The sequence below is a fragment of the Haliotis asinina genome, chromosome 4 (genome assembly GCF_037392515.1).
Source record: "Haliotis asinina isolate JCU_RB_2024 chromosome 4, JCU_Hal_asi_v2, whole genome shotgun sequence".
In the NCBI taxonomy this organism is placed as follows: Eukaryota; Metazoa; Mollusca; class Gastropoda; order Lepetellida; family Haliotidae; genus Haliotis; species Haliotis asinina.
In genome coordinates this window covers 71,413,606-71,437,868 of record NC_090283.1, presented here as the reverse complement: position 1 = coordinate 71,437,868, position 24,263 = coordinate 71,413,606, and the positions used below count along the sequence as shown (strand labels likewise).

Genomic DNA, 24,263 nt, shown 5'->3' with positions numbered 1-24,263 from the left:
GGTAATGATATCCAACTTGCAGTTCATGGAAATGCACCCCCATACCATAACGGAACCTCCCCCAAAGGCCACAGTCTCCTGGATGTTCCGTGGAGCCATTGCTGTGTTCCTCTGCCTCCAGACCCGAGTACGACCGTCCACCATGTGCAGCAAGAACCGGCTCTCATCTGAGAAATGGACCTTCCTCCAAGAGGCAATGTTCCAGTGCAAACGGTCATTACACCAGGCCAGTCGGGCTGCCTTATGGGCTGGAGACAGTCTGGGTCGCTTGATTGGCCTCCTTGCCCGGTATCCTGCAGCTTTCAGACGATTCCGAACAGTCCTGTTCGAGATGGGTCTCCCTGGAAGCCACTCCTGTCTCAACCGAGAGCTCGAGTCGAAGGACCTGCGCCGTACAAGTCTCAGTAAAGCTCTGTCCTCCCGGACTGTGGTCTTCCTGGGTCTTCCTGGTCTAGGCAGGTCTTTAACTTCATTAGTGGCCCGGTATTTTTTCAAAAGTTTTGAAATTATGGAATGATGTCGTCCGATTTGAGTCCCGATTTGTCTTAGAGACATACCAGCATTCCTCATGCCGATTATTTGCCAACGAGTGGCCTCTGATAATTTCCTACGTGCCATGACATTGAAATGAATGAAAAACCGAATGCAATCGACAACCTGCGCTTGTAAACACCCCAGGGAAAAAGTGCATTTTTCGAAAGTTGAGGTTAAAGCAATGCACGTGCGCTGTGCAAGCTTCACGCGCGTCATATCAACCCATGAAAAGCTCATGCTGTATGTCAATACATCAAAATTGAATAATCAATCATCAAAATTACTTCGTTAAACTTTGTTAAGTTTTTATGTGTCTTTGAATTTGGTGTTGCTTAATTAATTTCCATATGTATATATAAAAATCTGTAGACTAGCGCTAGTTGTTATATCAGCTGAGGCCAATAATCGTGAAATGTAGAGCTGGATGTAGTGATTAAACATTAAAATCTAGAATGGTTGCCTCTGATTACTTTGTATATAAGTATAATTTGAACACATGACAATAATGTGGACCCGTTCTGAGGAGTAAACTTGTGTTATGTCCAGTCTTAAATGAACTCTCTCGCCTCACGTCTCGTCTTCCGAACAGCAAAATGCTAAACGACACGTGTTTACTGGCATTTCTGTACGGACATTGACAAGTGAATACGTGACATATCCATCACCCATGGTGGACTGAAGATACGTCTTGATCCTCCTCATTCCACTGAAGGATATCTCGCTTGATGCTGATGTCACGCACAAAGTGGTGAATGATGAAAACTTAAGTGCAGGCACGTGCTTAAAATGCCTAACGGCAGGTAAGCTACAGGCGCTCATGAGTTCGCCAAGTGCACGAACAACATCAAGTGTGATTTGCGACGGAGGAAACATGGCCTCATCCAAATCCTGCCCATTAGCGAAAATTTAAGAAATCAAACAAGCAAATTATATTTCCCATGGTGGGCCGAAAAAACTTGTTCCTCTGTCAACTAATACAACTATATTATTTTCAGATGCAGTGTCCCTCGTACCAATGCCTTTATTCCTTTCCTTTGAAGAGCCTGTCAAACATTTTGGGTTCATGTAAAATTCCTTATAGATAAAATATGTCCTCGTCACTCAGTCCCTCACTTACTGTCGTTACAGGACATTAGAAGGAAGTTTGAAATCTGGGACAATGACTCGAGCTCGGCGGTACGGTTGGGACATTACAATTTTCAGAGAGGGGTTACCCGTGAAGGTCCCGGGGTAGAATAGGTCTTCAGCAACCCATGCTTGCCATAAAAGGCGGCTGTGCTTGTCGTAAGAGGCGACTAACGGGATCGGATGGTCAGGCTCGCTGACTTGGTTGACACATGTCATCGGTTCCCCATGATCGATGCTCATGTTGTTGATCACTGGATTGTCTGGTCCAGACTCGATTATTTACAGACCGCCGCCATATAGCTGGAGTATTGGTGAGTGCGGCGTAAACCTAAACTCACTCACTTCAGAGAGGGGAGATACTTTCGGAATTGAGTGACTGAGTGAGTTACAATTTAAAGTCACTTTGACAGTTTTTCATCCATATCGTGAGTAAAACAATATATAGACTGACACTAAGTAAATATTTAAAGGTTATGCAATCCCGTTAAGCCAGTAATGAAATTCAAAACATTTTAATTATAGGGGACAACACAACATAGAAACAGGCTATAGATCGCCAACAACTGAAGATAGATCACCATGCTAGGGACCTTGGGGACTTAGAGTACCTTTGCTACCTGCATGGACCCTAGTTGGACTTCATCCCTGATTATGATGGTTGAACAATTTTGCAGCAATATTACCGCAGGGCACCAGAAATGGGTTTCACACATTCACGGCGTGATATGCAAATGCTTACCCACCACCACCTTCTGGACAAGATAGATATAGACTAGAACCCGCATCATATCGCCAGCACACACAGACAGCGACCTTGCCTAGTCAGCCACCACAAATCTCACTTAAATGGAAATCAGACAACTGAGACTCATACATATGCATGTACATCTGCACCCGGGAAGATCCAGGGTAGGATAGGTCTTCAACAACCCATGCTTGCCGCAAAAGACGACTTTTCTTGTCGTAAGCTAAGAGGCGACTGACGGGATCTGGTGGTCAGGCTTGCTGACTTGGTTGACATATGTATATTATTGGTCCTTCTTCCAGTAAAGCATAAGTAAATTGTTGATCAAAGTGCATAATATTGTTTAGTGTTGATGAAGTTTGATTGGCTTGAGTAGTTTAAATGTTAGCTATCACAACCTACAACCACTGATAACCAGCGCACATCCAGCTTGGAAATCATGTATGAAGCCCAAGCACTGGAAGTTCCCTTGATTCCTCACAGGGTGGTCAAGCTTTGTTTCTTAGTGGTTTGTAACCTGCTATTTATTGGTAAGAATGAATCTATTAGATCCACTCTCTTCTTATTTTAATTATAGTCAGGTTGGGTTTATGTGCAACAATTGTGACATACCAACCAATTTTACTGTCCTTGTCGACAGATATGTTAAATGATTACCTTATTTTCATCGCTGTCAAATTGTAGGTCAAATTGTAGCTCAGTCACTCAATATATTATTGAAATAATCTGGTGGAACTGTGACATATGAACTTCAAATTCAAATCAAAGTACAAGTGCAAAATTAATCGTTTGGCAAAATAGACAGGTGAAAAAAAATTGCTAAAAATACAGTTTTTCTGTGAGGTAGAATCCCGAAAGTGTTGGTCATCTGAAGAAATAACGGTTCAATACTGGTTCAGTTTCTTGTACATACAGATTTCATTCCAGGTCAAAGGGATGTGACAAAGCCCAATGCATAACCATGAGAAATACTGGTACATTCTCATTCTCAGTCACAATCATCTGCAGGAACTATGACGATGAATAGCAGACTGGTATAATTCACATGGCGTCAGGTAAATTGAGGGTAACTATGAAATACCAAGAATTTACAATCATGGTATAAACACTTTTGTTTATCATTTGAAATTAATGTTTTCCCTGTTGGAACCGTCCCCCAATTGTCATTACAGACACCAATGGTTTTCATTAAAGCTTCTCTTTCTTCAGGCCTTGATCAGACACCACGTCCTCCAGTCCTTGATCGGAAACCAAGGCCTGGTTCTCACCAGTCCTGTCGTCTTTGCAGAACTTCCAGAAGAGTAAGGAGACAGCAGAAGCCACCAATATGGGAATGAGTGCGAACACGATCACGTACATCCACGCTCTTGCCTTACAACTGCTCCACATGTCAATGCTCTGGTGACGAGCTCTCCGACTGCTGTGAAACACCACACTCTGTTCAGGATTAAGGGAGACATCGAAGCGGCAAGATGGTTTACCTGGGACAAACGTACAGTTGGATGTCGCTTTGGTCACATCATACAAAGTCCGCCTGATGAAGAAGTTTGCCGTCGTTGATGCATCATATAGTCCGTCGTTGAAGAACACAAAGAAATAGTTGTCTGCTTCCGTGGAGTTCATTGCATAGGTGTCAAGAGACTGCAAGTCGTGTTTGTAGATGTAACACCCACTACAATCTCCTTCACCGTCCAGCCATGTTTGGAGGTTGCTTTCGCCTTGAATGACAAAAAGCATGGTGAATATTGGATATGAGTTGCTGCTACTGAGTCGTAGTGTTGACCCGGGGAGGAGATAGAATCCCCAGTATTCATAATTCTGGTTAAATATGGTCATCCTATAGCTTGTATTAAACTCCTCAGTCCTGTTTGTATCTACGACGGGTTCCTGCTCAAAGGTGTAGGCTTCAAAAGGATCTGTGGAGTTGAGTGTGAGGCTCTGACAGAAAGCGTTGTTCACGTGATCCTCTACTTTGCGCATGTCTGTTGGCGCAGCCTGGAACTTGTTGGTGCCGAGGACTGTGATGCTGATGAGAAGTCCGGCAGTGAGGACGGCAGTGGCAACATAGATCCAGAGGAGGGCGATGCGGAGGTAGCGGGACATCTTCCTGATGCAGAGGAGGATGCTGACGATGTTGATGCCAAAGATGAAGAAGAAGCAGCAGCATTTCCCACACTCTGCGTCTCCGCCTCCTCCGCCTTCTGAGCTGCTATGTGTAGAATGGTGGTAGTGGTGCATGTGGAATCCCCCACTGCTAAATCCACCGCCACTGAACCCGCCGCCACCGCCACTGGAGAAACCTCCTGCTCCGTGAGTCATCCTCTAAGAAGAGAAAAGGAAAACCATTGTCGTAACATACAGTGGAAATGTGACAGATAATGTGCAATTTCTAATTATGTACTTCTTGGGTTAAAATGGAGATAGACTATCAATCAATATTGTACACAATATATCGCAGACCCGAGACATGTTACAGCCATCCTTTATAAAATCTTATTCTTCTATATTGCTATTAGCTCCTCATTATGCAGCTGTTCTTTGTTTCAAATAAATATGTGTTCGTTACGTGGTGTCGTGATTATATTTAACATATATAACATAGATTCAACAGTATGTCGGTTAATGTTTGGAATATTGTTAATGCAACGACGAACTAAGAAAAGATATACACAAAAATGGAGAATTTATGGACATAATCAGGAAAACGCCGTGTATCCTTACTCATTCATCAGACGTTAAAATATGGTACTTGATGATCCCTGCCTGGCTCTCGGTATTGATGGGTACAACAAGGACTGGTCGGATCGGAGTCAGAACAATGTGTCGCCATGGGCTTTTCATGCTTAACTAGAGCTAGCACTATAAAACCAGCTGGGCAAGTACAAGCAGCCACGTATATACGCGCATGCACATTGTCATATGAGCGAAAAAGCGACATTGACCCCATTTCACCTCACCTCACCTTCACCAGATGAACACGGAGTATTCACTGTAAGACTGGGTATCAGTTACACTGTATCTACTGCAGATATACAACAGACACTGAATGCAGAACAGCTGATAACCTTTGAGATAGTTTTAATCTTGTCTCATCTGTTTGGTTTACATTATGACATTAGGTGGCTGAAGGGAAGGTGTACATTCATAGTGTAAAATACTGTAACTCCACATAGGCCTTAGCATGGTGATCTACCATTCGTTATAGCCTGTTTTGCATTATGTATTGCCCAAACAGTGCTAATAGTTTTAACTTTACATGCTTGTTTTAATTGGACACTCTAGTATCTTTTACTGTGATACTGTAGTTTATTTTCTGTCCTTTGACAATAGATTTAATGACATATACGTGTTCTTAAAAACGTCAATTTTGGTCTCATCATGACAGGGCTAAAACATTGCCGATGTGACGTTAGATATTAACTTACTCACTCACTCACTCACTCTGACATTAGATATCCGAGTAGGCGACTTCGTCAAGCCCAGTTAGCAGGCATCAGTGGATGGGGACATTTCAGTAAATAATACAATCATGTGTTATTAATACGCCATGTTATATTTGCAAACTGGCAGCGGTCTTCTAATAGTCATGTATCATCACAACCTGCATATCTTACCATAAACAGATTCATGTCTTACAGACTGATTCATGTCTTGCCACATGCAGATCCATATCCTACCACAAACAGGCCCATGTCTTACTACAGACAGGTCCATATCCTACCACAAACAGGCCCATGCGTTACTACAGACAGGTTCACGTCTTACTACAGACAGGTCCATGTCACTACAGACAGGTCCACGTCTTACTACAGACAGGTCCACGTCTTACTACAGACAGGTCCACGTCTTACTACAGACAGGTCCATGCCTTGCCACAAACCGATCCATGGTTTCAACAAAAAGCGACGTAAATAAACTCACTCACTCACTGATTCTCATTTGACCTGCACTGATCAATCTTCTCAAAATAAGGCAGCCGGATAGCGTTACCTTTCAACATTAAAGTTAAACTCACCCTTTTGTGTTTTCAGTGTTACTTGGGTATATCTGTTCAGACATTAAGCAATCTTAATGAAAAGAAGCATGTCTCTCACCTTAACTTTCAGAATATTCTCAGTACGATATCAGACAATGTTCACGAAAACCAGCGTGCACTCGCTTGTGTTGATCGGGTATGTAGAAAGTTCTTCCTTTACAGGTGCGATATAGAACTCGGTGATAAACGGTGTAGGGATGTAGAATGATACGACACTGCTGTCTCCCTCTATATATAGATGGTATAAAGCTGGCAGTGATAATCCTGCTTGTGATAATTAGTGGTGTACAGGTCACACTGGCCTGAGAGACATGTGATACATTTATATAGACTTACCGAGTCTCTTTTCATGTGTAAATGTATCCCGATCAGTTTCAAATTACTTATCAGTCGGGGATACATGTGGCGTTTGATACAACCACCCTATCAATATCCTTTCTGTCATCTTATATGAAATTATATGTGACGGGCATATTTAATGCGGACTTAAACATTCCTTTAGAGCCCTCTGTGCTGTGTTACGTGATTACATTGACACTTAACGCAGCTAGGCATGTGATAACGAGCTGGACGTTGCAACACATTGTGCGGGGAATTCGAAACAGGTATGATTCATAGGACAGTTGCCCAGTTCATAACAGCCCTTAGTGAGTTTAGTTTTATCAATATTCGGGCAATATTTCGGCGGGGGAGTGACTGAGTAAATGCTGCTTTAAGCCGCATCAGTAATTTTCGCGGGGGACATCAGAAATGAAGTTTGGGGGCTATCTTATGGATATACAACTTCTTTAGACTGTTCAGGCGACATTTCGACATAGATTGTAATACCGTTGTGAAGCAAGTGATGCATGAGAAGTAATTTGGTTTGAACAACAGATGAGGGATGAGGCGAAATATATTGTTTATACAATAGAAGAGGTTTAGGTAGGTAGATGGAAGTAGAAGATGTAGACGGTTGTATAAACAATGGATTAACGATGTTGATTGGCACCCAGTTGGGAGTAGTGAAATTGGCTTCACACTGTTACAGATTTTGTGCATGTTTTACTATCATATGTGTGGTTGCAAAAGACAGTGGTGACAGTGTTAGGTCGCCCTGCCTTTAACCAGGTTCAATTTCCAATTGGGCACAAGGTGTCAAAAATGTTGCATGAGTCATGGTGTTGGAAGAAATAGTACCAACCCATCCCCAAATGAAAAACACATAAACATCATCGTCACCATCATCATCACCATCATCATCACCATCATCATCACCATCATCGTCACCATCATCATCACCATCATCATCACCATCATCATCACCATCATCATCACCATCATCATCACCATCATCATCACCATCATCATCACCATCATCATCACCATCATCGTCACCATCATCGTCACAACAATAATCGTTGTAGCCATGACGGTGGATCTCGTCTAAAATTATTCTAACAGCTGCTCATGTAAGAGTCACTGCTGGCACGCGATGAAAGATTCCAGTTCAACATACACCTCGGTATTCACCAGCAATGACGTCATAGCTCAAGTGGGTAAAACCTAAGTGAATGTCTCAAATCACGTGACATGCAGGTGTCAGCTTGATAACAGGTCACGTGGCGATAGACATTTATAGTATCTCATATGTGTTATCACACCTTCAACAGTAACGACAGAAACGGAGAAGTAGCTAAATATACTGTACTGTCGAAAGCTATACTGCGTGTTGGAATACTGATTTTTAAGGTAAGTGTCAGATTGGATAGAGCCTGACGAAGTCTGGTTACAATTCGTTGTGTGCCGGTATTGCAACACTGCCTATCGCAGATTCAATTTCACCCACGAAGATCCGAGGTGTGTTCAAAGCTATATGCGTGTCCTTCAGTCGGATCGAGTGATGATCACCCAAAATAGAATGTAGAATTCATTAAGTCAGTGATCCGGCAAGGAAATTCTTCAACATTTGCCGGAGCAATAAACCATAGATTGAGTTTTAAGTTGACAGGTGGTTTAATTGTATAAGGTTTGTGTCAATTTTCCTTGCGAAGTGCGAAGCATCAGCTTGAGCCATGACATGAAGAGAAATCAACGTGACACTTCAGTATTAGCAACTTTTCCAAACGAATGCTAAATATGTATACAAATACATAATACACATACATGCACATACACAAAATATACAAATAGAAAGAATATCATGATAAATTGTACAGTGTCATAGGGCACCACTTTAGACTTATAGACTTCCAGTCACGTCACTCTGTTGTCTCGCTAGGTGTCTGAGTAATCACTTGGAGGCTGATTCACGTGTATTCTCCCAGAAATCCTGTGGACTTTCTACAGAATTGTCCGGGTTCTGAGGAATAGTCATTGACTTTGATTTAGTACTTTTTGACAACTGATATAGCTTTGTCTTGCTACCACTGGAAACGATCGTAATATATCACCTTTTTGTGAACTTCAAATATACAGTACCACATCTTTCGAACATGCAACCCTACGCTTTACAGCTTTGCGGTTTTATCCTCTAGGGTACACAGGATAGGTGTGAAGATTAAGACTGTTTGTCAGAATGAACCATGTGTTCCTCAGACGATGGGTATAGGGTATAGCGAGAAAAGCATGTGCCGGAAACCTGTCCGTGTAGAGGACATGTTTTGCAGAAAAATGGCGTCGGCTGCCAATGGCACCCCAGTTGATTTCATCAGTAAATGTCAAACATCAAAATTATATCTTAAGTTTAGCTTCGGCAAGTTAAGTTGTATCAAAACCTCCGTCGACGTACATGTCATCGTCCCAGGTAGGGATGAACCTCTAGAGAGGTCCTAGAATCAGTGCTTTACTGAGAAAGTGCAATAGTAAATACACCACGTGTTAGAACACAGAACCTTGTTTCATTACGAACATTTCAGTGAAGTTCAATAATATTTTGTCAGTGTTTCCACACAATATAAAATTTAGTTGATGCAAAGTGACATTGCCATATGTTTTGTTTTTCGGTATGTCTGATCTTTGGGAAAACTATATGTACTACATGCAGTACTTATTGTAATGTTTAATATGTTTATTATAGGATGACCCATGGTTCTGGCGGTTTCTCCAGTGGGGGAGGAGGAATCAGTGGAGGGGGAGGAGGAGGTTTAGGGGGTGTGCATCTTCATCACCACAGCTCAGAGGGAGGCGGTGACTGCCTGTGTGACAGCATCTGCTGCATCATCAACATCGCCAGCATCCTCCTCTGCATCAGGAAGATGTCCCGCTACCTCCGCATCGCCCTCCTCTGGATATATGTTGTCACTGCCGTCCTCACTGCCGGACTTCTCATCAGCATCACAGTCCTCGGCACCAACAAGTTCCAGGCTGCGCCAACAGACATGCGCAAAGTAGAGGCCCACATGAACAACGCCTTCTGTCAGAGCCTCACACTCAACTCCAGTGAACCTTTTGATGCCTACACGTTTGACGGAGAACCCGTGGTGGATCCCAGCAGGTTCCAGCAGTTCAATACATCATATGCAACTTCTTTGACAGGAAATTCATACGAATACTGGGGGTTCTATCTCCTGAAAGGTTCTAAAGCCATCGTGGTTTCATCCGGAGATAAACGTATATCACTATTCATCATAAAAGGAAACTCCAATCTTCAGGCGTGGATTGACAACAAAGGCAGCTGTGATGGATGTTATCTTGTCTCTCATGCCACCTCTCCAGACTTCACCTACACACTGAACGTGTCACAGAGTGACGATTACTATTTCATGTATTACTCCAAGTCAAACTACATCATTTTCGTGGACGTCTATGTGTACATAACCCGGACACTCTATGACGTCACTTCCGCCACATCCCACTGCTCCTACCGTCATAATAACAAGCCATGTTCATTTGACATTTCACTCAGCCCTCACATGAACGTGGTGTACCACAATGGAAATAAAAGCCTCCATGACAGCATCTACATGTGGTCTACGTGCAAAAGTAGAGTGTGGATGTACGTGATTGTGTTTGCCCTCATCCCCGCGCTGATGGCGGCCGGCGTCACCTTCCTGTTCTGGAAGTATTGCAAGGATGACAGATCCCAGGAGAACCAGGCTCTCATCTCCGAGGACAGTTTACCTCAAAACAAGTTATAGTTGATAGAAGGAATACACGGCAGTTTTGACTTGTCGACATGTTTGTTCACAAGCCTCTAAATGTCTGAGTTACTGACGCTTTGATTGATCTAATCACAAGGGAGCGTATCAACCGCCAACCAAATCGCAAATCCTTTGAAAGAGGTCGCAGGGAACACGTTCCCGCAAACAAACAATGTTGTCTGTCCATCATGTCCCTCCCACATCGTAGATGACTGTCATTATTTATTTCAATGTAATAAATTTACTGCCTCCAGAAATATGTATTTAAGACTCATTTTGTAGACAATCCCAACAAGAAAATGTCAGCCCTATTTCAAATTCATAATTCATAGCGAAGACGTATGTAACTTTCTTTCCATTATTATGTCTATCAGCATCATGATTAGTTTATCCAAACATACTAGCTGTGTCTGGTCCATGCCATAGTCTCAAATATGATGTATTTCTAAAAATTACCCCCATAATGTTTGCCATATGTCTGTAATTTGTTATGATAACAAAAGCTGATAGATCGGAGAAACAGCTTGTCAGGGCAATGCCGGTATGTATGGAAATATGTCAAAACACAAATGACATGTGGACGAACTTTGTCTTGTTGAAGCTTGAAGTGATGTTTCGGTCCTTACAAGAATCGCTGCTCAGGAAGAGTTTTGTCCGACCATTAGAAGTGATACACAGCATCTCATTTCATGCGCGGTGCTTTACTACATGTTTATTGAAAGGTTATGTTATGTAATTTTATGTTATGGACAGTTACTTTTATCTGTTGGTGTACTATAAGTTATCACATCGTGTAGAGGGAAATACGGGGTTTTATCAGTCCCGGATGTATTTCCAGTAGCCGTATCCCGGGGATGTGGGGGAAAAAACGGTACCAGGGACTGAAATGCGTTATCAAATCGTGCTTTGAAAATACGTGGTTATATCAGTCCCGAGTATGGTTGTATTCCCCGAGCCGGATGTCAGGGGCGAGGGCAATACAGCCTTACGAGGGACTGATAAAACCACGTATTTCCGAGGCACGATGTGATAAGGCATATATCTAGCCGAATGTGTTTACTTGGCGATGCACGCTTTTCTCACTTGGCGTGGTCACCGAGGCGTGGTGGGATGGATTCCCTGCTCGCGGAGCGTGACGGGTGTACATGGTATTTTGTCAGTCACGTGAATCAATCAAAACTCGACATTATTTTATGAGGGTGGATAAAATGAATTTGAACGGTCCATGGCGATCTATTTGGGAGTGACCGCTTCCTTTTCATTCTCAAAACTGTCAGCAATGGTGATGATCCATCTTTATCAATAGAGCGCAGCACCACTCGCTGGCTCGTTTGATACATGTTGTATCCCAATTGCATATATCGACACGCGTGATGTTGGTAACGGGATTGTCCGGTCCAGACTGTATTATTTACAAACCACAAAGTTGGAATATTGCAGTGGCTGGCGTTAAACATCAACCAACCTTCATCGCATATGTAGCAACAGCACTTAATGATTTACGTATTTTGTCTTCAGTTTCAGTTTCAATACTTCAATACTTCAGTTTTAATCCGCCCTTTTGGTGGATAGCCTTATCGCCACTGGTTGTGATCCCGGTTGTCCTGGCAAGGACGTACTCCCGGCACACTCTGGTATGACTTCAGATGGCAGATGTTCTGCCAGCTGTACCAACTTCAACGTTTAACAAAACGACTGTGAAGATCTAGTCCTTACCCTATATTATTTCTAGAGTTTTGTCCGCTTTTGTAGCAAATCTGCTAGGATCATCTCCTGCTGTCGAAACCCTGAACACAATACCATCCCTCCCAGAGCTGCATCCACGATCACCGGGATGCAGTCTGTTGGTGTCTGAGTAAAGGACATCAATGGTCAAACTCTCTTCACGCAACCTAGCCCAAACGTGCACTGACACTAGCAGCAACCGCCTTACGACACCACAACTATACCATTAAAAAGTAGGGGATATTCCATTTTGTGAGCATACCACTAGCCAGCGCCAATGCATGTGAGAAAACGTAATAGAGTGGGGTATTCTCGATGTTCAGTGTTTGAAAAAATCTTCCATATGGTTTTGAAGGAATCTTTAGCAAAGTCATATTCACCATTTCACACACGCGCGTGATGTAGTCAACGAGATATTAGTCATCACAACACCTTGGGCTATAATATGCCTAACAAAACTGCAGAAAATGAAAAAAAAAACATCTGTCCTTTGGCACCTCTTCTATAACGGTAATCCTTCAGAGTATATCAGATGATATATGTTCAGTCATAATTAACACAGATTTGGATTGCTTAATTTATGTTTAGTCGAGGGCTGGTTTTATATTTCCTAAAAGACCGTGTCGAGGTATTCAAGCTGATGGCCCCGTGAAGGTCCCGGAGTAGAATATTCCTTCAGCAGCCCATGCTTGCCATAAAAGGCAACTATGCTTGTCGTAAGGGGCGACTAACGGGATCGGGTGGTCAGGCTCGCTGACTTGGTTGACACATGTCATCGGTTCCCAATTGCGAAGATCGATGTTCATGTTGTTGATCACTGGATTGTCTGGTCCAGACTCGATTATTTACAGACTGCCGCCATATAGGTGGAATAATGCTGCGTGCGGCGTAAAACTAAACTCACTCACTCACTCACTTCAAGCTGATGTTGTTTCCATCTGACACTTCTGTGATTAGTGTTTAACTGTATGAATCATGTATGAATAAGTCTAAACCACTGACTATGTCATGTCCATATGTGCAAACAATAGAAGATGTTATTTTCTATTGTGCAAACATAAGAATATGTTATGTTCTTATGTGCAAACATTAGAATATCTTATGTTCTTATGTGCAAACATTATGATTCGTCATCTGAAAGGGGGTGGGTAATGTTTCCGCAACATGGCACGCGAAGTCACTTTTACAAGCGATTGTAATTTAAAATTGCATTTTATGGATTTTAGTATCTCAGTGTGATTCTATAGATGACTTCAATCAACCTCAAACACAAAGTGTTTCTTCCATATTTTGTTTCCCGAAGTTTGTGATGCATTTGTTGTAGATTTTACGGTTTTTATGGTACCAAGGTAAAACGTCAAACAAAATGGGGATCGTGAGACTTGAGCACAGCAAAACCAAACTGCTTGAGTTGGACAGATAATATGTAGAAATATAACCATGAAAATAGCTGATTCGACATCACCCCTCGTATGTCTATACAGATGAAACATTTACAAGGGAATGGAAGAAATTGTCACACTTCACCCTTTACTTCATGTTCAGTATCCTCCTTGGCTTCGACATTTCCATGTTATTAATGATGTAATTATAACACCCCTTCTTGTTTTGAATGGTATTTAAGTCGAGCTTGCTCTGGTCAATGGAACGATTGCCCAGTGGGTATAAGAAGTTCAGAGGTTGTCAAAAACTTACATTCTAATCCTGAGAGCATCGTATTCAAACATCCACGAACCTAATACTACTTATATTGATCTGCAATGTATTTTATGTATACATACTTGCGATAGTCAGTTGTTCCAAGGTACAAAAATAAACGACCAACAATTTAGGTCCATTCGAACACGTCATACATGTTTAAGAGGTAAACAGTATAAAGTGAGCTTGTTTCACGGAAACACATGCTTTCTACTTACCCTCATTTACTGTTGTATGACATCTGTTTTATCGTATTGCATGTTGGAAAATTCAGCTTCTAGTTTCTGCTGTAACGTGAATATTTCTAATCACTTTATCTCACTTTGAAGAAAACAGAAAAATATCGTCGACAGAACTACCTACTGAAAGGAAACAGACCTTGGTCACATACACTAATTTGTGCATCTCTTGTATGAGTCAATTTCCGTTTTGAAAAAGAATTATTAAAATTGTTTTAGCCTATGGGATAAATGACGTTTATCGCACTTTTCTTTGAGTCATCTGTTACTGTAATGCAGATCTAAAACTACTCATGTGTTATGAAACTCCTGATAAGTTATTGGGATCCCTTTGGGAAGCATATAAAATGATACTGACGCTTATAGCGTCTGCAGCATCGCAGAGTCTCTAGAAACGACCAGGATGTTTCACCCTGGCCTTTGGCTGTCTCTTCTAGCTTTCCCCGTTGTTGGGGCAGTTGTTACAACGGGCCAGCTTCGAATTGATATTCTGAATAACTGCGATACTATTTTCCAAAATACAGCATCTCTGCTCTGCCGAGACCCCAGGTTCATTCCGATATGTACCAACTTTTTCGTCATGGCCGAAATCTGCCGGTGGACTCGATGTGGTTTCATTCCCCAATACCCTGACGCTGCTCTGGAGGAGGTGGTTGAGTTAAGGGACATAGCAGGCTATCAAACTCTGGTAAACTCGTGTGGTACAAGTGTAACTCCACTCTGTCGCTTCGCTAGAACCATCCTTACTCTGGCTCAGCAGTGTAATTCAGGTAAACTGGCATTGCTTGCAGTCATGTTCGTGGCTATGTCGCAGTAAGTCTGGCAGAGTTCGGCCGGCGTTGCTTGAGACAATAGGAAAATGAAGGAAATACTGTTTTTGCTCATACGCTATTATCAAATGTTAATAAACCCCAATCTACTTGTAACATATGTCATACAGAATTTTAAATTTGCACATCATGGTTGGCAAATATTTGAAAGAATGGACCTGTTTGCATCCTATTCAGGTAGTGGTACCGAAAATATTTAAACTTGTGTTCTTTTTCCGTTTGTCCGCCTGAGAATGTGTGAAAGTCTCCGGCCTTTCAAAGTAAAGTTTTAGACGTAGTATTTTTGTAATTTTACATTTTGGCTAAATAATCCTACAGTGGCTGAAGGGATGGTGTAAATCCAACCAGGCTCCATGCAGGTATCAAGGGTAACGTACGTCCCCATGACTTCTAGAATGGTGTCCTACCTTCAGTTGTTGGCTATCTGTAGCCCTGTTGTATTGTTTTCTTTAATTGCACTGTTTTAATTTTGAATGCCAGTTTCAAGTCCATATCTGATGATACTCTAGTATGTTCTTGTCCATCGTCGGCAGTTTTAACTGTTCACGATGTTGTCACGGTTGTATGATATCAATTGCTTTCGTCACGATATGGCTGAGATATTGCCGATGTGACTTTAAATATTAACTCACTCATTCGTTTTGAAATGACGTCATACTGATGTTGTTCTTTTTATTATTATTATTATTATTGCTTGCACGATGTTTCATTCTCTCTAACCTTTCAGTTCCACCATGCCAATGTGTTCCGTCGGTCTTGTGCAACCCTGGTCAACAGGTACCTAGCATTCCTTGCCCAGTACCCGGAACTCTGTGTTGCGTAGTGAGTATTTTTTATCCGTGAAGGTCCCGGGGTAGAATAGACCTTCAGCAACCCATACTTGCCATAAAAGGCAACTATGCTTGTCGTAAGACGCGACTAACGGGATCGGGTGGTCAGGCTCGCTGACTTGGTTGACGCAAGTCATCGGTTCCCAAATGCGCATATCGATGCACATGTTGTTGATCACTGGATTGTCTGGTCCAGACTCGATTATTTACAGACCACCGCCATATAGGTGGAATAATGCTGAGTGCGGCGTAAAACTAAACTCGCTCACTCACTTGTGAGTATATTTACAACCTAATACACAAATGTAACGATCCATGCACGTAGCGAAGGCACTGCTCATCTACCTTCAGTTGTTGGCGCTCTATAGCTCCTGTCTATATTGTATAACCTTTCATAGGTAAGATATTATAGATTTTCATACTAGTTTTACAATTATGTCTGTGATAGTCTTACTATATTTTTACTGACGTTTTATTTTATAATTTAAATTTCCTGTTGTGAATTTAAAACTGGTCTTAGTCAGTCTAAGTAAACTTAGTCTCAGTGTTATTCGTTAAACTCAACCATTTAGTCTAACAAGCTCCAGTTGAAGGTCGCGTCAGGTAACCTTTGAGCGACCAATCAATAGCGACACGGTTAAATAGACCTAACCAATCAGAGAACGGCGACCACTTAGGGACTTAGGGACACAGATCTCTCCACACAAAAAATCCGCATATAACACAGTTACTTGAGCTGCAGTATATACGCTTGGGGTTTCAGTTAACATGGTTACCATTAGTTAATATTTCCGCAAGATGACACCCTTGAATATTGCCAAAAACACTAGCGACTGTTTACTCACCGTTGACATGGCTGTAACGTGCGTTGTGTGCATCACCCGGAAGCGAGCGTACGCTAAATAGCATTGGGAATCGTTCGGGTTCGAACCTTTTCGAGATAAAAGGTTCAAACGGTATGCGCAAATGTCCACTTTCGCGATTTGGTAAGCTATGTTCTAACTGGTCAATCTCAGAAGTTAACTGGCACGACCTCCCATGAGGTTTTGTTAGACTCAGTAGTTAAGTGTAACGGAAAGTACTGATGCTAAGTTTACATAGACTGTGTTTTTTTTATGATATTGCTGAAATACTGTCGATTTGACTTTTCACTCACTCACTCACTCACTCTCTCAAAAAAGCGTTAGAGTAGAGTGGCGCGGAAGTACCCTTCCATGGAAGAGCTGGCTGTTAGCTGGTTACCACCTCGCCGTAAACAGGTCGATGTTCGGAGTCCAGAAAGAGATATAAGAATACCTTTTTTGTAAATGTTTGCATGAGTATGCAGCTACATGTATTTACCACTATGCTTCATCTTTCAGACTACAACGTCAACTTCAATGACAACATCTACTACTTCAATGACAACTACTTCAATGACAACAACATCTACTACTTCAATGACAACTAGTACTTCAATGACAACAACATCTACTACTCCTCCTGTTGCATGTACGTTAGCATAATGTTATCCCATAGAACAAAACTGATACTTAACTCCACATACTTAATCATACTCAGTACACGTAGGTGACTTTGTCCGAAATGTGTCTCGGCAGAGAATGGGTACCCGGTAGTATGAAATGGTAGTGGAGCTGATAGGTTTAGACTTTTGAGTTTTAATCTAAGGGTTCGTAAGAAAACTTCGATGCACCCTTGACCCTTTGCGTACACACGAGAGAGAGAGGGAGAGAGAGAGAGACAGAGCGAGAGAGAGAGAGAGAGGGGAGGTTGTTATTCTTGTTAACCGTCTGATGACGTTCCTCAAACTCTCAATAATAAGTAGAGGAGAACCCACATCTTATCAAAAATGAAATCAGTCGATTTTTCACGTTATCAATGAGTTAGTGAGTGAGTGTAGTTTTACGCCGCACTCAGCATTATCCCAGCTACATGGCGCCGGTCTGTAGATAATCGAGTCTGGACCAGACGATCCAGTGATCAACAGCATGTGCATCGATCTCCGCAATTGGGAACCGATGACGTGCGTCAGCCAAGTCAGCGAGCCTGACCACCCGATCCCGTTAGTCGCCTCTTACGACAAGCAGTCGCCTTTTATGGCAAGCATGGGTTGCTGAAGGCCTATTCTACCCCGGGACCTTGGCGAAAGAACTTGCCACTCACGTACGTGTCCCCAAAGGAAGCCCTGAATATGCCATTACGGGTTCGAATACCAGTTCGCCCTAAACCTATTTGGTCATATACACGTCCCTAACATGAGCACATGTACTAACACTTGCTTGTCTTCAGATAAACGCCTGATTTCACTGTTATTTCGCCTTTTGTTGTATCTTGCCGATTCTGTAGTTTGCTTGGATTGGTAATTTTTTGGAGTTGGTGGTTTGAATGCAGTCGTTTCATATCTATTTTTCAGTTACTTGTGTCGTACCAGGAGTCATCGCCTGTGTTCTACCTGGTAGCTGTTTGGTGATTAACCAGGTTTCTGGATCGACCTGCCCTGGTACTCTAACATGCTGTGTAAGTATGTTGTAGATATACAAGAACATCGACACAATCAAGTTACTGACAGCAGGAGCATCGATCATAGGAGTTGAAACCTGTACGTTTGTAGTGGATGCATGTAAACGTTTGACCCTGGCGCTACCAAACCACACTCTGACAAACATAGACGTGCACATTGACAAACATAGACATACACTCTGACAAACATAGACATGCACACTGACAAACATAGACATACACTCTGACACACATAGACGTGCACACTGACACACATAGACACAGACATTCACACTGACAAACATAGACATAGACGTGCACACCGACAAACATAGACATAGACGTGCACACCGACAAACATAGACATAGACGTGCACACCGACAAACATAGACATAGACGTGCACACCGACAAACATAGACATAGACGTGCACACTGACAAACATAGACATACACTCTGACAAACATAGACATGCACACTGACAAACATAGACATACACTCTGACACACATAGACGTGCACACTGACACACATAGACACAGACATTCACACTGACAAACATAGACATAGACGTGCACACCGACAAACATAGACATAGACGTGCACACCGACAAACATAGACATAGACGTGCACACTGACAAACATAGACATACACACTGACAAACATAGACATACACACTGACAAACATAGACATAGACGTGGACACCGACAAACATAGACATAGACGTGCACACCGACAAACAGACATAGACGTGGACACCGACAAACATAGACATAGACGTGGACACCGACAAACATAGACATAGACGTGCACACCGACAAACATAGACATAGACATGCACAACGACAAACATAGACATACACACTGACAAACATAGACATACACACTGACAAACATAGACATAGATGTGCACACCGACAAACATAGACATAGACGTGGACACCGACAAACATAGACATAGACGTGCACACCGACAAACATAGACATAGACGTGGACACCGACAAACATAGACATAGACGTGCACACTGACAAACATAGACATACACACTGACAAACATAGACATACACACTGACAAACATAGACATACACACCGACAAACATAGACATAGACGTGGACACCGACAAACATAGACATAGACGTGCACACCGACAAACATAGACATAGACGTGCACACCGACAAACATAGACATAGACGTGGACACCGACAAACATAGACATAGACGTGCACACCGACAAACATAGACGTGGACACCGACAAACATAGACATAGACGTGCACACCGACAAACATAGACATAGACGTGCACACCGACAAACATAGACATAGACGTGCACACCGACCAACATTGCTCTTAAGGTTATGTTTTCTGCAATGTTTGGTGCTATTTGGTATTTACTGTTCCTAGTCGCCTATCCAATAGCATTATCCAAAAGTACAATGAAACATGCTTTACAAATACTCTGTACGAAAACATTTGTGTATATATGCAATAACAGATGTCCTTCTTTTTGCAGTTCATTGCCGTCACAGGATAGATGTTATCAACATAGGTTCCTGCTTCTGTCAGTATAACTGTACATATATGTTGTTGGTGAAATAAAAATATCATAACTGCCTGATGTTGATTTTATAATATATTTTTGCAACTTCCAGTGATGTTAAAGGCTTAAATTCCATAATCTTTACTGAATAGGCCTGATGGAGCCAATAGTAAGAACTGATATCAACAATTCAATCGAATTTACAAATGGAAAGGTTGTTTGGTTGGTTTGTTTAACACCGCAATCAGCAATATTCCACCTATTTGGTGGTCATTTGTAAACAATCATCCAGACAATTCGTGATCAACAGCATGAACATCGGACCATATTGGTGGGATACGATGCCATGTGTCACCCAAGTGGACGAAATAGACCACCCAATCCCTTTAGTCGCCTCTAACGACAAGATGGGTTCCTGAAGATCAATTCCATCGCGCATCTTCACGGATCACGAACTGAAAGGAGACGTCCATAGAATAAAAAAGTGGAAAGAGATATATTAATGGACTATTACATTAGTTGTCCCGCGTTAGTTGCAACTGTATGTCAAAAAGCTTTTGACTGTTTTGTGTTTTATGAGTTCATCCGAAATGTCTTCAAGCTTGAACCTTATTTCAAAATTGATGCGATGGCCTCTATCTTATGTAAAGATCGCCCAGATGGCACGTAATGAAGACAACGATAGAAAGGATAGTAAATACATTGTATGATCATATTCCAATGCGAATATACTTTACGTTAAGTATATTCCACCACGAATATACTGTACGTTAAGTATATTCCACCACCACCAGTACTGTACGTTAAAGATATTCCACCACGAATATACTGTACGTTAAAGGTATTCCACCACGAATATACTGTACGTTAAAGGTATTCCACCACGAATATACTGTACGTTAAAGGTATTCCACCACGAATATACTGTACGTTAAAGGTATTCCACCACGAATATACTGTACGTTAAAGGTATTCCACCACGAATATTCTGTACGTTAAGTATATTCCACCACGAATATACTGTACGTTAAAGGTATTCCACCACGAATATACTGTACGTTAAAGGTATTCCACCACGAATATTCTGTACGTTAAAGGTATTCCACCACGAATATACTGTACGTTAAGTATATTCCACCACGAATACACTGTACGTTAAGTATATTCCACCACGAATATACTGTACGTTAAGTATATTCCACCACGAGTATATTGTACGTTAAAGGTATTCCACCACGAATATACTGTACGTTAAAGGTATTCCACCACGAATATTCTGTACGTTAAAGGTATTCCACCAAGAATATACTGTACGTTAAGTATATTCCACCACGAATATACTGTACGTTAAGTATATTCCACCACGAGTATATTGTACGTTAAAGGTATTCCACCACGAATATTCTGTACGTTAAAGGTATTCCACCACGAATATACTGTACGTTAAAGGTATTCCACCACGAATATTTTGTACGTTAAAGGTATTCCACCACGAATATTCTGTACGTTAAAGGTATTCCACCACGAATATACTGTACGTTAAAGGTATTCCACCACGAATATTCTGTACGTTAAAGGTATTCCACCACGAATATACTGTACGTTAAGTATATTCCACCACGAATATTCTGTACGTTAAAGGTATTCCACCAAGAATATACTGTACGTTAAGTATATTCCACCACGAATATACTGTACGTTAAAGGTATTCCACCACGAATATTTTGTACGTTAAAGGTATTCCACCACGAATATTCTGTACGTTAAAGGTATTCCACCACGAATATACTGTACGTTAAAGGTATTCCACCACGAATATTCTGTACGTTAAAGGTATTCCACCACGAATATACTGTACGTTAAGTATATTCCACCACGAATATTCTGTACGTTAAAGGTATTCCACCAAGAATATACTGTACGTTAAGTATATTCCACCACGAATATACTGTACGTTAAGTATATTCCACCACGAATATACTGTACGTTAAGTATATTCCACCACGAATATACTGTACGTTAAAGGTATTCCACCACGAATATACTGTACGTTAAGTATATTCCACCACGAATATTCTGTACGTTAAGTATATTCCACCACGAATATACTGTACGTTAAGTATCAGTATTCCCATGATCCTCACACTCAGGTATTGTGTACACAAGGTATCGGGTACACAAGTTCTTTACAAGCCGCTGGTCAGTAATATTTAGGAAAAACAAAAATAATTTTTTATACAATTACACACTGGTGATGAGGTCAATATCTGTTTTTATTATCCTCAAGGGCGAAGATATCGGGGTTCATATTTTTCATACGATGCCCTAGGGTAACATACCACTTTGGCATGGTGTCGTGACGTCTTGGACAATGCTATGACGTCACGTTTCTTCTGTGAGGTTGCGTTCTACATGCTGCGACGGCTGGTAGCCAGCCCGTGTTTGAAAATACCGACATTTAAGCACTCGTGTCGTAAACATATAATATCTTGCGCTCATATATAATATCTTGCCCTCCCCCGACCCTCCCCGCTTTCGCTCGTTTGATACCAGATCAATTAAACTCGTGTAATAAAAATGGTATTAAACGGAAGGTCGTTTAGTATCCTCTATATATGACAGAATGACGTCATGAATGACGTCATGAATGACGTCATAATAACTCAGGTCAATATGACTTTGGGTTTGACCGCCTCTAGACTATTCAGGTAACTGGAAAAATATACCTATACAAATTGTAGCATAGTTGCTGGCATGTGGCTGGAATATTTTCATGTGCGGCGTTAAATAACAAGGTAAGATTTAGAATCAAAATTAAGGCATGTTCAACTTTTACTTACTCACGCCTCACGCCTGGTTTCCTTTATCCAATTTATCTTTGAATAAGTCTATTCTCCTCACTTACTGCTTTGCTCATAAAATGAGCTATACTGACACAATCAGAGAGACCAGTATTGATTGTGATAAGAATCGGAGAGTCATGGAAGCATCTAGTAAAACGGTGTCGGACTATTTCATGTACTGTAGGAAGGTATGCTCTTCTGTCATAGAGACAGTTCGAACATGATAGGGGGCTCTGCAATTGACGAAGGTAAGTTTTGCAAACGTAAGTATCACCGGGGCAGAGAAATCGAAGACCAGTGGGTTTTGGGTGGGATTTGCAGAGAGCGTTGGGGTGGGGAGTGGGGTGGTTGTTTGCCAGTGGACAAACGTCACCGATAGACGTTTGAGAGGATAATTGCGGACAATGTTGCTCCGGGGTGTCATGTGATAACGGACTGTTGGAAGGGTTACAACGGATTTGTTGGCCTGGGGTACATACATACTAACGTCAGTCACTCTGAAAATTTCAAAAGTCTTTCATGCTATTGATGATATTTATCATCTTGACGTTTTGGTAGTGTACTTTGTACCTCGCCGAGTGCATGTACAGAAGCCGTATTAACGGCGACATCTTCACTAATCTCCTTAAGGCCCGTTAAGAGTAGGTATGTGAAGAATATTGATGTTACTTCATGAGATGGTCGTTGAAGTATACGAATAAGTTGTATGGAATAGAAGTAAGAGTTTCCTCCTCCCAATGGCAGGCAATGGCAGTTATAAAATTATGGAAATATACAATAAATATTTCATAGGGCAATGAAAAAGCCCTAAACAACACGGTTATTTACCACAACCGAAACACACTCCCGGAATAGAACACTGAACTGTACACACGAAAGACGCCATGACACCTGCCAGTGAGGAACCGAAGTATGACCTATTACGGTAAGAGTTCCTCCCGTTCCTCCATCCCAAATAATACTTATAAACTGATATATACTACTAACAACACCTAACACAACAATTGGTAGATTACAGTACAGTAGCAGCGCCTGAATGCTTCACCTGTGTCAAAACGTCTACGACATTTGGAATTGCTTCCCGCCATATGTTACTTTAATATACCTGAAACAGTGATTAACGCAGATCAAACATGGGCCTATTCGTTAAAGCGTTCGCTCGTCACACCGAAGGCTGGCTTTGATTCCCGACAAGAGTACACTGTGTGAAAGTGTCTGCCGCCGTGATATTGCTGGATATTGCTAAAAGTGGCGTAAAACGCACTCAATTACACGTCCGCTCACAATTTAATGTAAACTGTGAACGTGACAATTGTTGCTGTTAATGGCATAAAACGCAGACCGGTTCATAGCGAGTGACAGCGCGCAGACAGTAACTTCTAGACTTTTCACTCATGAAAACCTGTGTAACGTGACTGACTTCAATGTTCGTATGACTTCACACTTCGTATGTCATCTCTAATTGATGGGAATAATGTTCCGGAACATA

At 41.7% G+C, this 24,263-nt stretch overlaps 3 protein-coding genes across 4 annotated transcripts; 2 read left to right on the top strand and 1 right to left on the bottom strand.

Moving 5' to 3' along the window:
- Window positions 1-1,730: 1,730 nt before the first annotated feature.
- On the bottom strand, window positions 1,731-6,742 carry LOC137282702 (uncharacterized). Its single transcript, XM_067814489.1, has 2 exons — window positions 6,502-6,742; window positions 1,731-4,729 (listed from the first exon to the last, which is right to left on the bottom strand). The coding sequence occupies exon 2, from the start codon at window positions 4,724-4,726 to the stop codon at window positions 3,596-3,598; it is 1,131 nt and encodes a 376-aa protein (XP_067670590.1). The 5' UTR covers window positions 4,727-4,729; window positions 6,502-6,742; the 3' UTR covers window positions 1,731-3,595.
- Window positions 6,743-8,060: 1,318 nt separating this feature from the next.
- On the top strand, window positions 8,061-10,821 carry LOC137282701 (uncharacterized). Its single transcript, XM_067814488.1, has 2 exons — window positions 8,061-8,174; window positions 9,502-10,821. Exon 2 carries the CDS (start codon window positions 9,503-9,505, stop codon window positions 10,559-10,561), a length of 1,059 nt encoding a protein of 352 aa, XP_067670589.1. The 5' UTR covers window positions 8,061-8,174; window position 9,502; the 3' UTR covers window positions 10,562-10,821.
- A 3,772-nt stretch (window positions 10,822-14,593) lies between these two features.
- Window positions 14,594-20,006, top strand: LOC137282699 (uncharacterized). 2 transcript variants are annotated; one of them, XM_067814487.1, is made up of 5 exons: window positions 14,594-14,996; window positions 15,784-15,833; window positions 17,248-17,377; window positions 18,300-18,403; window positions 19,905-20,006. In XM_067814487.1, the coding sequence occupies exons 1-5, from the start codon at window positions 14,630-14,632 to the stop codon at window positions 19,923-19,925; spliced, it is 672 nt and encodes a 223-aa protein (XP_067670588.1). In that variant the 5' UTR covers window positions 14,594-14,629; the 3' UTR covers window positions 19,926-20,006. The 2 variants fall into 2 exon arrangements, with proteins under 2 accessions (XP_067670588.1, XP_067670587.1); XM_067814486.1 differs by having other exon boundaries at window positions 14,595-14,996; window positions 15,784-15,878.
- Window positions 20,007-24,263: the final 4,257 nt, after the last annotated feature.

Bases quoted from the DNA above. Each gene is read 5' to 3' on its own strand.
- LOC137282699 (XM_067814486.1), top strand. From the start codon at position 14,630: ATGTTTCACCCTGGCCTTTGGCTGTCTCTTCTAGCTTTCCCCGTTGTT. The intron at 14,997-15,783 runs GTAAACTGGCAT...CTAACCTTTCAG, and splicing joins GGCTCAGCAGTGTAATTCAG to TTCCACCATGCCAATGTGTT. The intron at 17,378-18,299 runs GTACGTTAGCAT...TCTATTTTTCAG, and splicing joins TACTACTCCTCCTGTTGCAT to TTACTTGTGTCGTACCAGGA.
- LOC137282702 (XM_067814489.1), bottom strand. From the start codon at position 4,726: ATGACTCACGGAGCAGGAGGTTTCTCCAGTGGCGGTGGCGGCGGGTTC.
- LOC137282701 (XM_067814488.1), top strand. From the start codon at position 9,503: ATGACCCATGGTTCTGGCGGTTTCTCCAGTGGGGGAGGAGGAATCAGT.